Source organism: Camellia sinensis, chromosome 5, assembly GCF_055761805.1.
Source record: "Camellia sinensis isolate YWXY chromosome 5, ASM5576180v1, whole genome shotgun sequence".
Taxonomy (NCBI): Eukaryota; Viridiplantae; Streptophyta; class Magnoliopsida; order Ericales; family Theaceae; genus Camellia; species Camellia sinensis.
Window position 1 is genome coordinate 138,981,907 of NC_138965.1, and position 12,551 is coordinate 138,994,457.

The 12,551-nt window shown below is 36.1% G+C and overlaps 3 protein-coding genes across 3 annotated transcripts in view; all 3 read left to right on the forward strand.

Moving 5' to 3' along the window:
* Positions 1-406: 406 nt before the first annotated feature.
* LOC145791717 (uncharacterized) lies at positions 407-1,219 on the forward strand. Its single transcript, XM_082872139.1, has 2 exons — positions 407-953; positions 1,047-1,219. Exons 1-2 carry the CDS (start codon positions 407-409, stop codon positions 1,217-1,219), a joined length of 720 nt encoding a protein of 239 aa, XP_082728265.1.
* A 2,939-nt stretch (positions 1,220-4,158) lies between these two features.
* On the forward strand, positions 4,159-4,720 carry LOC145790010 (uncharacterized). The gene has a single exon (XM_082867808.1). It carries the CDS (start codon positions 4,294-4,296, stop codon positions 4,642-4,644), a length of 351 nt encoding a protein of 116 aa, XP_082723934.1. The 5' UTR covers positions 4,159-4,293; the 3' UTR covers positions 4,645-4,720.
* Positions 4,721-9,697: 4,977 nt separating this feature from the next.
* Positions 9,698-12,551, forward strand: part of SMC5 (structural maintenance of chromosomes 5) — a 49,823-nt gene continuing 46,969 nt past the window's right edge. Inside the window, exons 1-4 of the mRNA XM_028233873.2 lie at positions 9,698-10,018; positions 10,834-11,011; positions 11,096-11,249; positions 11,731-11,804. Of these exons, the coding sequence (XP_028089674.2) occupies positions 9,981-10,018; positions 10,834-11,011; positions 11,096-11,249; positions 11,731-11,804 (444 nt within the window). The 5' untranslated portion in view covers positions 9,698-9,980. The remainder of the gene's footprint in view (positions 10,019-10,833; positions 11,012-11,095; positions 11,250-11,730; positions 11,805-12,551) is intronic.

Sequence of the window (12,551 nt, forward strand, 5' to 3'; positions counted from 1 at the left end):
TAGTTGTAAGTTATGTCATGGATATAATTTATAAATTAATATAATAATTGACATAACCAGATAACCAATAATTACGATAATTGCCAAAGTTAATAAATTAAGATAATAGGAATCAATCATCTATGACTGATAATTGTTACTCATAGGAGTTAAATAAATTTTGATAAGTTAAGCACTAGTCTACCCATTAATAGGGGTCAAATAATTTATGTTATTATTTAGTTAAGATTGACATACGATCGAAATATGATAAAGTATTATCCAAGTTAAAAGAAACGATTTTGGAAAAAAGTCAACAAAAGAACTAGTACTACGCCCCCAAACAAGGTAAATATGGGCTTAACTAGTTCAAGCAATCAAGGTCCTGCTAACCCTAGAAGTGGCACTATTCCAAATTGCCCTACTTATGGGAAGACTTATTGGGGACGATGCCATTAAGACACGGGGAGCATGCTTTAAATGCGGATATATTGGTCACTTGCTAAGAGTTTGCCCAAAGTTTACCAATCCTATAGCAGACCCCTTTGAACTAGTCCCAAAACCCGTAGTACCTGAAGGAGTGAAAAAGGACCAAAAAGGCCAAGGAAGAGCTTTTGCCTTGGTGCCTGGAAACCCGGACCTTACTAAGAATGTTGTGTCAGGTACACTTTCTGTTTGTGGTCATTTAGCTTATGTCCTCATTGACTCTGGTTCAATTCATTCTGTTATTACACCGCACTTTGCTTCTAAGATAGCATCAACACCTGAACCCTTAGGATATATACTGTCTGTGTCATTTCCTTCTGGAAATTCTGCCCTTGGTATTGACATGTACAAATCTTACATGATATCTTTAAAAGATGAAACCTTATACATAGACCTGATTTCCCTCCACATTGGTAACTTTGATGTGATCTTGGGAATGGATTGGCTGGCTACTAATCACGTTTCTATTGATTGCAAAGACAAAAAAGGTTTCCCTTTGATTACTAGACCAACTAGAACTTGTCTGGAGTGTCCACCCCTCCATGTGTTATAACCTTCATGACAGCCCAACAACTTTTAAGCAAGGGTTGTTGTGGTTATATTTGTTATGCGATTTATACTCAACAAAAGGCCCCTCACACTTAATGAAATCGCTATGGTTAAAGAATTTCCAAATGCCTTTCTTGAAGACCTACCTAGTACCCCAATTGACCTGGAAATCGAATTCACTATTGAAACTCAACCTGGTACATGACTGATCAAAAGCTCCTTATTGCATGTCAATGACGAAATTGAAAGAATTGAAGACCTAACTCCAAGAACTACTGGACAAAGGCTTCATTCGACCAAGTACCTCGCCTTGGGGAGCTCCAGTATTGTTTGTAAAGGCAAAGGATGGTACCATGAGACTGTGTATTGATTATCGAGAATTAAACAAGGTCACCATCAAGAATCGGTACCCCTTGCCACGAATCGATGACTTGTTTGATTAACTTCAAGGCGCTCAAGTATTCTCGAAAATCGATTTGTGTTCCGGCTATCATCAACTAAAAGTCAAAACGATCAAAAAAGTTGTCTTCAGAAATGCTCCACAAATGCTCCAGCAGCCTTTATGGACCTCATGAATCAAGTGTTCAAACTCTATTTTTACGAGTTCGTCATTGTCTTCATCGACGACATTCTCGTATACTTCAAATCACCAAAGGATCATGAACACCACTTGCGAAGAGTTCTACAGACACTGCGTGATCACAAATTTTATGAAGAAACGTGAATTTTGAATCACTAGTGTACACTTCCTTGGTCACATCATTAACAAGAATGGCATTTCGGTTGGCCCCCAAAAACTTATAATAATCATGGATTAGCCACGACCTACTAACGTATCTAAGATTCGAAGCTTCTTAGGTCTAGTCGGCTATTACCAACGCTTCGTGCAAGATTTCTTGAAGATAGCATCACCTTTGACCCAGCTAACTCATAAAAACATACCCTTTGAATGCACTAACAAACAGGAACATTGCTTCCAAGAGTTAAAAAGTAGGCTTGTGTCAACTCCTAACCTAGCACTCCCTATGGGAACGGACATGTTTGTAATTTATAGCGATACCTCATACAATGGTTTGGGTTGCGTTTTTATGCAAAATGGAAAGTCATTTCATATACCTCATGTTAACTAAAGACTCACAAAATAACTACCTGACCCACGATTTGGAATTGGCTACAGCAAGTTTTGCCCTCAAACTCTGGCATCATTATCTCTACAGAGCAACCAGTGAGATTTACATCGATCACGAGAGTCTTAAATATCTGTTTACACAAAATGAACTGAATATGAGGCAACGACAATGTCTAGAATTTATGAAAGACTACGATACAGAAATCCATTCCCATCCAGGCAAAGCCAACATAGTAGCAGACGCATTGAGCTGAAAGATAACTAGAAGTTTGGCATGTACCCTCATTCCCTGCCAGATCAATATATGGCTCGCCAACATAATCATAGAACCCATATTGATAGAAGAAATTAGAACACGCCAATGTAAAGATAAACTTTTGAAGAAAAAGTATGAGGAGCAAAGAAGTATGTCCGATCCTGACTTCATTATAAGCAATGGGATACTAAAATTTCGAAATTGAATTTGCGTACTCGATATTCCGAAACTCAATAAGAAGATTTTGGTGGAAGCTCATAGCTCGAGGTTTGCAGCCCACCATAGTAATACAAAGATGTACCACAACTTGAAGGAACTCTACTGGTGGACAAGAATGAAAAGAGACACAGCAAGTCGTGTCTCCAAATGCCTGTATTGTTAATGGGTTAAAGTAAAACATCAAAGACCTGCAGAAATGCTGCAACCACCCCTTATTCCTGAATGGAAATGGAAACACGTTACTATAGACTTCGTGGTTAGGCTACCATAGTCAGTCTCGAATTATAGTAGACCGATTGATGAAGTCGACACATTTTCTACCAATCAAAATCACGTACTCCCTTAATAAGTTTGCCACTTTATACATCAAGGAAATTATTTGATTGCATGGTACCCCAGTTTCGATTATGTCTGACCGAGATCCTCGATTCGTGTCTCACTTTTGGAACAAACTGCAAGAGGCGTTAGAAACCACACTGAAGTTTAGTACCGCCTATCACCCGCAAATTTATGGATAATCCAAAAAAACAATCCAGACTTTGGAAGATATGTTACGTGTGTGTGTGTTAGACCTCAAGGGTACTTAGGATGAGCACCTACCTTTAGTGGAATTCGCATATAACAACAGTTACCAAGCAAACATTGGAACGCATGGAATGATGTATCGATCACCCCTGTGTTGGGTAGAAGTTGGAGACAGAAAGTTGTTGGGCCCTGAAATCGTGCAAATAGCGAGTGATAAAATTCAACTCGTCTAACAGCGAATTTGCACTGCCTAGGGCCGCCAGAAAAGCTATGCAGATACACAGAAACGGGACTTAGAATTTCAAATAGGAGAACAAGTGTTCCTAAAGATCTTACTAATAATAGGGGTTATTCGATTTAGGAAGCGAATAAAGTTAAACCCACGTTATATCAGGTCATTCGAGATACTAGAAAGGATTGGTCTTGTGACATATCGCATTACACTGCCACCTGAACTGTCCAGTATCCACAATGTGTTTCACATTTCAATGCTTTGATGGTATCTTCGAGATTTAGAGCATGTTGTTGATTATGAAGACCTGGAAGTTCAAGAAGATCTCTCTTATGAAGAACAATCAGTACAGATTTTCGATCATTGTGATCAAGTTCTCTGAAACAATACCATACCTCCGGTACAAGTCTTACGGTGGAATCATTGTGTCGAAGAAGCTACGTGGGAAACGGAGAATCTGATGCGAACCCGATATCCACACCTTTTCGAAAACTAAGGTACGATAAGTTTGAGGACAAACTTCTATTTAGGAGGGGAGAAATGTGACACCCTAAATATTTAATTAATACCACAATCAATTATGACAATAATAACAATAATAATAATAGTGGTAGTAATAGTAGAATAAAATAATTAATTTTATGTAATACATACAATTTATTCTCTCCTTTCTCTATATCAATATATTTTTTACATGGTATCAGAGCAGGTTTAGAACCTAGTATTTTTCGCTTCACCGGCGGGCGGCAACCTCACCTTAGCCGTCCGCCGGACCTCAATCTATTTCGCTTATTTTCTACACATACCTTCCACTCTCCACAGCCGTAACTCTGCAAGAAGAGATCTCTAAGCTCTCTCTCCTTTCTCTCGAGAGCTTGTTTTTACCGCTGCTGTACATTGGATTGATGCAAGAACACTATGTCAGGCAAGGAGGAAGATGTCAAAGAGCATGAAGGTGTGGATGAAGATGTCCCAGAGGACTCTGAAAAGGCCATGCCATCACCCCAACAGGAGGAGGAAGCTGTTAAGAGCAAGTATGGGCCCAAGAAACCACCACTTATTTGTAAGGACCATGAACGTACTTACTTTGACTCTGCTGATTGGGCTCTGGGGAAGCAAGGTGGAGAGAAGCCCAAAGGACCACTCAAGGCACTTCAACCTAAACTGCAGCCAACACAACAGCAAACCCGATACCGGAAATCGCCTTGTGGTCCGTCAGATGGTGAAGGAGAGAACACTCCATCAGAGGATGCAGCTGCAAATGAATGAGAGGCCACTGTTGGTCTTTTGATGTTGTGAGAACAAGTGGTTCGTATTCTAATATCTGAATAGGCGACCACTAAATTTCTGCACTCTCTTTCCACGCAGTTCCCAAACACATCCACTACCTCACCTTTATTTCCATTATTATAAATGACACCCACCAATTTGTCAACTTTCCCACCATTTCGTATGATGACAGGAGGAGACAGCACATGGAGGGGACACACACAGCAGCACATAGTCCAAACCCATTTTCTTTTCTTCTTTTCTTTCTTTATTTATTTCTTTCTTTTCATTCCTTTATTACATCTATACCCATATCCATCATCACCCTCTTTATTTATTTATTTCTTTTAATCACCTTTTGCACCCCACTTTCCTTTTATTTATTTTATTTTATCTTCCTTTTTTCGTAATCAAAAAAAAAAAAAAAAAAAAAAACATCCACCCACATGGCATGTCCCTCAACCTTTTGACAAGTTATTTTTCTTTTTCTTCTTATCCCCGTATTTATCATTTTCGTTTTTTCCTATATATATATATTAAAAATAAAAAAAAAACAAAAAAAACCAACAATACAGATTTGCACAACAACTTTGTTTTATTTATATTAGGGATCAACCCCGATCACAATTTTACACCAAAAAAAAAAAAAAAAAAAAAAAAAAAACAACAACAACAACAAACCAAAACACAACACCAAGACGGCCACCCACCCACCTCACTTCTTCGCCTATTCCGCCGGTCTTTTCTTCTTGCCTCCGTCCTGGGCGGCCATTGACGGTGTTGCCCCCGTGTTTCCCACTCCACTGGGCACGATCACTATTCCCTGCTCCTCCACTGCAGCATATGGCGGACCTCCGAATCGGAACATCACGGTGGCCTTCTCAGCTCCTTGTTTTCTGCCTTCAGCACACTTATCTCTGCTCGCGCATCCTTATACATGCGTTGGAGCAGAGCCAGCTGGGAGTTTAACTGTTGCATCTCATTTGTCCTGCTCTGCAGCCGGTGCGACAAGTTTGTGACCGCAGTCATGGTTTCCACACATGACTTCAGAGTATACTGATTGGCCTCAATATCAGTTTGCACCGCCATTTTATGCTCCACCGACCGCATCGGAAAGTTCAACGGAGCAAACACAGAGGTGTTTGGTTGAGGTTCACTGGCCACCGCACCAGTTCTCTCTCTTGTTGACTCATTGAGGTCGAGAAAGAGAGTGAGTAGACCACGGGATGAAGAGGCCATATTCTGGGTAGCTGAACGGGAAGAAGAGGCCATGTTTTTTGGGTTGCTGAGTGTTTCCGATAAGGGTTGGATACAGAGTATTTACAGATTGTTTCAGAATAACAAGTTCAGAGGTTTCAGTCTGGTTTGGTTTCCTCCGCCTCCGCATTGGTTTATATTGACACAGACGACGCGGCCGACATGCCGCTCTGTCGCTCACGTGCCTCGCCGCGTCTCCGGCTCACCTTTTGATGGCTCGACGCTTTCTGTCGGGCACGACTTTTGATGAAGTGGGCGCGCCTTTTGAGGGCGCAACTTTTGATGGCACGCCTTTTTATGGATTGGGCACGCCTTTTGATGGCACGCCTTTTGAAAGATTGGGCACACCTTTTGAGGGTGCGACTCCTTTATGGGTCCGACAAGACTCTGTAAACTGTCCCGACATTGATTCCGGTTAGCTCCTTCATGGGTCCGACAAGACTCAGTAAACTGTCCCGACATTGATTCCGGTTAGCCCCTTCATGGGTCCGACAAGACTCTGTAAACTGTCCCGACATTGATTCCGGTTAGTTTCTACAAGGGTCCAGCAAGACTCCGTAAACTGTCACAACATTGTCTGCTACAACGGTCCGACATGACCCCATAAACTGTCTTCTACATCGGTCTGACACCGCCATCCAGTGTCCTCTACACCGTTATGACACCACCATACAGTGTCCTCTACAACGTTATGACACCCCCATACAGTGTCATCTACAACGTTATGACACCACCATCCAGTGTCTTCACCAATGGTCTGACACGACCATACAGTGTCTCCTATCCTCTTTTATTTTTATGTATTTTCTTGTTTTGTTACTCTCTCCAAACTCAAGTTGGTTAGTTTCTATCCCCCTTGAGTTTGCGGGGGGCTGTTAAAATCTACCTACTCCACTAAACCTTCACCCACTTAAACCTACTCCACTAAACCTAACCCACTACACCACTACCACCTCACCTACTCCATTAAACCTAACCCACTACACCACTACCACCTCCACTTCACCTACTCCTTACCTACTACACACTCACCCTCTTCTATATATAGGAATCATGAATCATTGTAATGTACATCAATATATATCAATCAATAATACATACAATTTATTCTCTCCTTTCTCTATATCAATATATTTTTTACATGATGGTATGCGATAAAGTGTAATTTAACTTATATTAGGAGTTATTGTGCAATTATTCTATTAACTAGGGTCAATGTAAGCTCAAAGGGGGGGGGAGGGGAGGGGGAAATCAATGGATAAGGGAGCCATATGGATAAGCATGCAATTAAGTGACGAGCCACGTAGTTGCTTGGGCAGCAAATGATTTGAATCAAAAGGGCTGGGAAGCACCTATAAAAGAGTGCCTCGGGTAAGAAATGAGGAGCAAGGAAAGAGTAGTCAGTCAGTAAAGCAAGGTGTTTCGGTGAACGAAAAAGTAAAAGTAAGGGATTAATATAAAGGTGAGTTATGTTATACCTTAAGTTATCATAACATATTTTATATATGTTTTGAATTACCATAATTTATATTTTACAAATTATATTCTATAACTTATATTTAGATTTCAAGTACGTTCATTATTTTTCTGAACTCCATTTGCTTAAATTGAAAATCCATAGATATGATTGTTTAAATTTTAAAAATTATTTGACAATGATTATAAAAATATTTATTTTTGGAAAGTACCACCATGAGAGTCCCATGCCTTGGGGAACTTAAATAATCATTGGCCTTTGATTGGTCACTTTGTGACCCTCTGTTTGTCATGGATCCATTGACCTCTGTTCTGATTGTCACTCTAATAACCTCTGTTCTGTTCTGTTCTATTCTGTACTGTGGTTATGATTATTTATCTACATAATTTCTAGATTTCAGTTTCTGTCACTCAAATAATTTGTTTATTCAAATTAAGTTATGTATTTCAGTTACCAAACTAACTTCTGTTTAGCCAAATAATTATCCATAAAAATTTTTGTACCCTCATGCTCATTGTATAATATTTTTCACTCTGCCATGTGTTTATATGTGTTTACGGCTGTTAACCACTTTTAGGTAATGTATCAAGACCAGTACATAGGGTAGGCACAAAATATTTTGTAGTCATAGTACAACTTTGATATTGCAATTGAATAGAAGCTCCAATGTATACGATGTTGGTATACTTACATAAGGATTTGAATATCCTTTTATTTTACTCCGCTGCACTATTAATTTGCTATAACTTCAGTTATTGCCTTGTTGCGACGTCGAACATTGGATACCGAGTTTGGGTCATAACATATATGATATATATAGGGGTATTTTGGTCATTTTGTCTAAGTTTGTTTTTTTGGACAAAGTGTTTCAGTGCTTGAACCTTTGGTAAAAGAAAATTTAAATTTGAATTTATAGACCGAGTGCCCATTTTTTAATTACTTCTTTTTAATTTAAATTATTTAGCTATTTTTATTATGTAAAATTGCAAAAAAAGGGGGTGTGCTTGATTATTCGGACTGGATAAAGAGGGATTAGAATCCATCGGACTTAAATCCTAGGACTTTGAATCCCCAAAACTATTTAGTTAGACTAGATGTGTATCCCGTATTTGTTTTCTCATGGGAATAGATGTATGGAAATGACTATTTTTAGTGAATATAATGTTTGGTTGGAAGCACTAGATAGGATAAATGAATAAAAGACTATTTTATCATTTTTCAATTGTTTACTAAGTAATAGTAATATTAAACATATCTTTGATATTTTAATTAGTTTTAGCTAGATTAAATAAAAATTTATTTTATTTTATTTTTTACACAACTAAATAAATTTATTTTTTAAAAAATAAAATATCAATAAAAATATATGTTATTTTTTTAATTAAAATTTTAAATAAATTTATTTTAAAAATAAAATAATAAAATAATGAAATTAAATAAAACATCTATTAAAATTTAAATAATGAAATTAAATAAAATATAAGCAAAATTTTAACATAAAATATCAATAAAATATCTATAAAAAATTATTTAAAAAATAAATAAATAAAACATCAATAAAAAGTTAAATAAAATAATTTTATTTTTAAATTGAGACACTTCAATTTTATTAAATTTTACTAAATATAATATATAATTAAATAGTAGAGGGTTAAAATGGTAATTTTACCATCTAATCCCAATAGTAAATAATCCCATGAAAATTGTTTCACACCCTCCCCGAATAGTATAATACCACATATAGGGGATAAGGAGTCCGACCGGACTCCATGTCTGGCGGATTTAAAAAAAAAATCAGATAAAAATCTTCCTCCAAATTACAATCTGAACAATAAATAATTCCTCTAATCAAATGAACCTAAAAGGTGATATTTTAATCATTATACTTCGAGCTATTTGGTAAGGATGGAATTTATTACTACTATTTTTTTTTGACAAAAACCACCACCACCACTACAATTTCAAGTTTTTATTTTTATACAATTCAAAGCAGTTTTGAATATTTATTATAAATATATTTTAAATTTAAAAAATTTGGGAATGGTGTAAAAAGAAAATAGGTGTTAGGAGTTTTTTTTGTGCTGTAAGTAAAATTAGTTGCGATAAAATTGTTATATAAGCGTCCATCAATCTAATAATTTTGTCGCAACTGTTTATATATATATATACTTATTCTTAAAATTTTATAATAAAATAAATTATATTATTTAACTTTATCAATTTAAATACTATTTGTTTAACTTTATCAATTTAAATACTATTTTTTTGATTTCTTTTTAATATAAATCATATGTCTGTGTACGTTAATTAAAAACAACATTAAATGAAAATAATATTATAGGCATTTTATGCATATTTATTGAGCTTAATTATTAAAATATTATTATTATTATTTTGTAATTACTCCTTCTATTTCGATTCCGTCACGGGAGTATCTCAGTCTATTGCTCTTGGCGCCAAATTTCGTCGCTGCAGTCGGTGACTGATCTTCTCTCTTATCAAACCCTAGCTCTTGCTGCATCAGTGCATTGTAGAAATTGGAGTACACAGGAGCATCGCAGAGGCCTCAGATATCTATTCCCAAACCTAAACATCTTATCCGATGGTCGAGCCTCGCCCAAAACGCCCCAAAATCAGCAGGTTCGTAGGTTTCTTTCATGACTTTTTATACGAATCGCCTACAATTGCCTTTACGCTTTGAGTGTCCTTTGCTCTTCATGTTGTCATAACTGTTCAAAAATTAAGATTTACTAATTTGACTGTAATTTATTGGAGAGAACATCAACACAGTTTTTTTTTTTTTTTTTTCCAATTCCTTTTCGGGTTGCCGAGAAAACCAAGTACAAACAAAGGAAAACACAGTTAATAATGAAGTTTTTTGATTTTTGTGTGGCTACTTTAAAGAGAATATGAGTATTTCCTCAACAAATCCAATATTTTAGGTTTGGTTGTAGGGAACTTACGTGTACCCCATAGGGGGACTTACTATCCAATCGGTTCTACGATAATTAATCGTATTTTTCATCAAATATTATTAAAAATGTTACTAATTGTTAATTTTCAGCGACATTTGGAAATTTGTCATAAAAAAATGTCACTAATTATAAGTTTTAGCGATAGTTTTACAAAAATCGTCATAAAAAAGTCACTAACTTTAAATTTGTGGCAGCAATTTATAAAAATCGTGACAAAAAAAGTCAAGAATTGTCAATTTTTAGCGACATATGCAAAAAATTTATCACAAAAAATTATTTTTAATGACAATTTTACTAGAACTTATTTTTAATAGGATTTGGTGGGAATTAAGTTCAATTATTAAGACCTATTGGTAGTTTACCCTTTGTTTTATTGTCATAGTGAAAATGTATCAGATTTTAACATTTTTGAATGCATCTCTCAGCATCTGGGCTGTAGCTTTTTATCTTAATTTAATGTTTTTTTCTTTTTCTTTCTAGAGGGGAAGATGATTATATGCTAGGGAATATTGTTGAGATTGAGCTACATAATTTCATGACCTTCAATAAGTTGACATGCAAGCCGGGCTCACGGCTAAACCTCGTTGTTGGACCGAATGGGTCTGGTAAGAGCTCTCTCGTATGTGCCATTGCGCTTGGGCTTGGTGGTGAGCCTCAGGTTAGTGAGAACAAGAATAGTTACCGAGCTATGTACTTGTGTGTTTTGAACTATAACAGAAATGGCGACTTTTTATTTGTGCAGCTTCTTGGGAGGGCTTCAAGCATTGGAGCATTTGTGAAGCGTGGGGAAGAGCGTGGTTATATTAAGATTTCTCTGAGAGGGAACACTAAGGAGGAGCAACTTACCATTATGCGCAAAATAGATACACGTAACAAATCTGAGTGGCTATTTAATGGTATGTTATTTGTTATATGACTGTGAGTGACAATGAACCGTGCCTAAGTTGCTCATGAAAGGGTCTTTTGAATCATCATTGAGAATTTCTTGATCTGGTAAATGATGAATTTGGGACTTGGAGGATGCTATTCTCTTAATTTGTTTGCATTGCGAAGAGATTACGTGGTTGGTTTTTCTAAATGATATTATGTGGATGGTTTTTCTGAATGACGTTCTCATTTGGAAAATTTTGTTTTATTTGGTTTATATAGCTTGTCTAGAATCCAATGTGCAGAATACTAATTTACTGGTTTGGTTTGAAATGTTCAATGTCCGCTAAACCTAGTTATGATGCCTTAGTAGTTTGAGTTAATGCTTGCTTCATCTCTCTCTCTCTCTATATATATATATATGTATGTATATATATCTTTCTATCTATCTGTTGCATGAATTTAAGATGGGCATCTTTGCAGCTATGACATGTGATATTTTGGTTTCAGGCAAAGTGGTGACAAAAAAGGATGTAATTGAAGTAATTCAGCAATTCAATATCCAAGTTAACAATTTGACTCAAGTGAGTTCTTGGACACTTTCTATTCAATAGTCCAATTTTTACTACATATTGCACAGACATGTGATCAATGCATATCTTCAATTGCTTATCACCTGTGATAAATGCATGTCTTCAATTGCTCATCACACGTGATCAATGCATGTCTTCAATTGCTTATCAAAGATTTATGGCAGCAAATACTGTGGTCTATGGAAAACTTGTAGGTTTATGGCTTTATGATGCAGTACAGAGACTGTAGGCTTTGTGGGTTAGACTACTAATCAAAATGTGTGATTAATTGAAGAATATTTAGATAATTAGTAGTTCAAATTCTCAAATAGAAACTATTGAAGGGTTTGGAGCCTTAAAGTTAAAGGCCAATGGATAAGGAAAGGATTAGGGTTTACTAATTTGGGGTACTTACGTGTAGGTCCTAATAATTGGACTTATTGTCTAATAGGTTCTATGGGAAAAATTTGTCATAAAAAAAGTCGCTAATTATAAATTTTAGCGACAATTTATAAAAATCATGACGAAAAAAAGTTACTAATTGTCAATTTTTAGCGACATATATAAAAATTTGTCACAAAAAAAATTATTTTTAGCAACAATTTTACCAAGACTTGTTTTCAATAGGACTTGATGGGAATTAAGTCTAACTATTAGGACCTATTGGTAGTTTACCCTACTAATTTTTGGCTTTCTTATGAGAGGAAAAAAGGAAAGGAAGAAATAAGGGATGCTTCTGATTATATTTAAAATTTATTG